Raw genomic sequence first — 2,872 nt, 5'->3', positions numbered from 1 at the left:
TTCTGAATTTGCCTAACATTTAAAAGACGAGTTTACATTTGTTCTTATTAGATCAAGATATTAGATTAATTAAATTATATATTTGTACTGTGGTATAAGAAATTTTATAATGATAACTTTCTTATTTTACTCCTATAAATTTTGTGTAGGAGTAAAATATTATCAAACTTAAACATTTACATAAATATATTAAATAATAGAATGAATTTTATTTTTCAATTCTTTTTCATCCATAAATTTTTTGTGTTATTAAGCTTCTAAAATTTTGTATTTCTTTTGAGTAGTTGTTGAAATATCTTTTAAAATTTATTTTCTAAAATACTATTTTTTTGTGTCATTAGAAAAGTTTTAGCACATGTTTATCTAGTGTATAGGTTAGTAAAGCAACTATAATGATAGAAATGAAATACAATATAATTTTTTTAAAAGAAAATGATAAACATGCACCTTTATATGGTGCATACACATTTTATACCTCCACCTGATATTTAAGTATTTTTTGGACTAACACATTGGTTAAATTAATGCTATGATAACATGAGTAAGAAATTATCAATATATTTTGTCAATATAGACCAAACCGGTTAAATAAGTTGAAATAGTTGATTACATAATTCAAATTTTTCATTGAGGGTCTCAGTTAAGACATTGTGTAAATTGTATCACATGCTACTCCTATGTCAGAGGATTACTAATACATCTCTAAAATAGTGAGTGAAGATGATGAAAACATATGATCCTTAATAAAAAAATTTCAGCACCATAATATCTTGATTAAACCGCGGTGCATTGGTTCAATTAGTATAATTATTGATTAAAATTTAAGTGGAGTATCAAATTAGTGTATGCCACTTTTGTAGTGTATCTATATCTTCTCTCTAATCCTTTTCTAGTTAACACAATCTTAAATATCACATAGGTGAACCATCCTAAACATGTAAAAGTAAAAGATTATGATATTTTAACAATTATTTTTAATAATTTTTTTACAACATAATGTGTCATTACTTTATTGGTTCGTTTGAAACGGATCAATCACAAGCTACTACGTTGTTATAAAAAAGTTGTTAAAAAAATATTTTTCAAAAGTAAAAGCAACCAATATTGACTTTTTTGTGTTTTCTTAAAGAATTTTTTATCTAAAAATGATTTTCATGTCTTTATTTGTGTTGCTGTTTTAGGTCAATTTAACGTTGGACTTCGGCAGTTGTGTAATATGTGGAATGTCTCCTCTAAGAATCCCCCCATACATATAGTAATCTAAATGTAATATTTCAATAAAATAAAAAGCTGACGACAACTTCCAACATCTTCTTTTAATAAATTTTTAACATGTGTCACTGCTTAATTGGTCTATATATTTAAAAGGACTCGTTATAAACTATAACGTAAAAAGATTGTAAAAGAATTGTTAAAAAAATATTTTCTTTTTGATATTATATGATTCCTTCATTCTCTGAAAGTCAACACACTCTTTAAGGGGAAACTGTTTTCACTTTTGTTCCAGAAAATAAAATAGAGCAAGAACACTGATAACATGCCTTTAAAAAAATGATATAACCAATATCAAATTTCCTATGTCCTTGACACCAGACTCATTAATGTAAATGTTACATGACCTTAGAGGACAACCATTTTTCACACACAACAAAAAAGAAAAAAAAAACTTTAGGGGAGCCATTTTCTATGTGTTTTAAACCAAACACTCAACAAAAACATGCACTAAGAAATTAAAATAATACAACGAATCAACTTTAAAAGCGTTCATTGAGATTCTACAATTATGGGTGACGCAGTTAATTCAGAGAAGAAGACTACTAAAATCATATTCAATAATTTCATTATAATAATACTCTTCTTATAATATGGATATTTCAGTAAAACAAAAGGAAAAATATTCATATAATATATATAGATATAGATAAAGAGACCGATATATATTTATATAACAGGCAATTCTCAGAGTTAAGGTATCAGTATTCTAATTCAAATCCCATGAAGTGGTTGGCAACAGTGGACGAACGACCCTTCTAATTTGCTGACGCTGCAGCCATATTTCCCTTAAACGGGTTCTCATAAAGAAGAGCAGGAGAGTGATGAACCACAATGTGTATACAAGGAAACCTAACGAATCCCAAGTTTCAGGTAGCAAGAGCAAGACCAAGGAAATCAAAGAGAGGGAACCAAAGACGTGCATGAGGGTGACAAAGTGGTGAACCCTAATACCAAACATGAGGGTGCACAAGAAGCCCAAGCAATAAAGAATGAAGGTAGCAATGGAGAGCATGGTGGTCTTTGGATGAAGTTGAAATGGGGTGGGATTTTCGGGATATCTGATTTGGATAAAACCGAGAAGAGCAAAGAACGTGAAAGCAACAAGGACATGCAGAGGATTGGTTTCTATTGCTATGCTACGTACTGGTACATAGAGGATATTTAAGGTAATTGCCTGAGTACCTCTGAAAGCACGATCCAAAGAAATAGGTCTTGGCCTCACAAGATCAGGCATTGAATTGAAACTCATTTGTTGGTTTTCAGGACAAGCTCAAAGCCAAAGACAGAGAAGACAGTATATAGATGAATGATAAGGTATGAGGTTCAAGCTTTTATAGAAATGGAACCCTGTGTGTGAAGCATCACAGACAGCATTTTAGTTGTCACTGTCAGTATAACAAAGTCAACAAAAGCAGCAGCAGCACCTCTCCATCCAATTGGATACTGTCGTTGGAAAATTAAGCTTCTTTCTACCTGACATTTTGGGAGATAATCGCAATTTTTGACTAACACTCACATTGATGGGCCATGGTAATCATAGTCATGCAGCTTATTTAGGAAATTTCATGCTGTTGAGTAAATGGTCACTGTATTAATT

The 2,872-nt window shown here is 30.4% G+C and overlaps 1 protein-coding gene across 1 annotated transcript; it reads right to left on the bottom strand.

Annotated features, from left to right (window-relative positions):
- Positions 1 to 1,981: 1,981 nt before the first annotated feature.
- Positions 1,982 to 2,509, bottom strand: LOC148196079 (uncharacterized). Its single transcript, XM_088095366.1, has one exon. The coding sequence runs from the start codon at positions 2,507 to 2,509 to the stop codon at positions 1,982 to 1,984; it is 528 nt and encodes a 175-aa protein (XP_087951492.1).
- Between the last annotated feature and the right edge of the window lie 363 nt (positions 2,510 to 2,872).

This window comes from Vigna umbellata, chromosome 7 (assembly GCF_029865625.1).
Source record: "Vigna umbellata cultivar VRB3 chromosome 7, Vumbellata_1.0, whole genome shotgun sequence".
In the NCBI taxonomy this organism is placed as follows: Eukaryota; Viridiplantae; Streptophyta; class Magnoliopsida; order Fabales; family Fabaceae; genus Vigna; species Vigna umbellata.
Note: the sequence above shows the minus strand (reverse complement) of the source record. Positions and strands in the feature narration are given on the sequence as shown.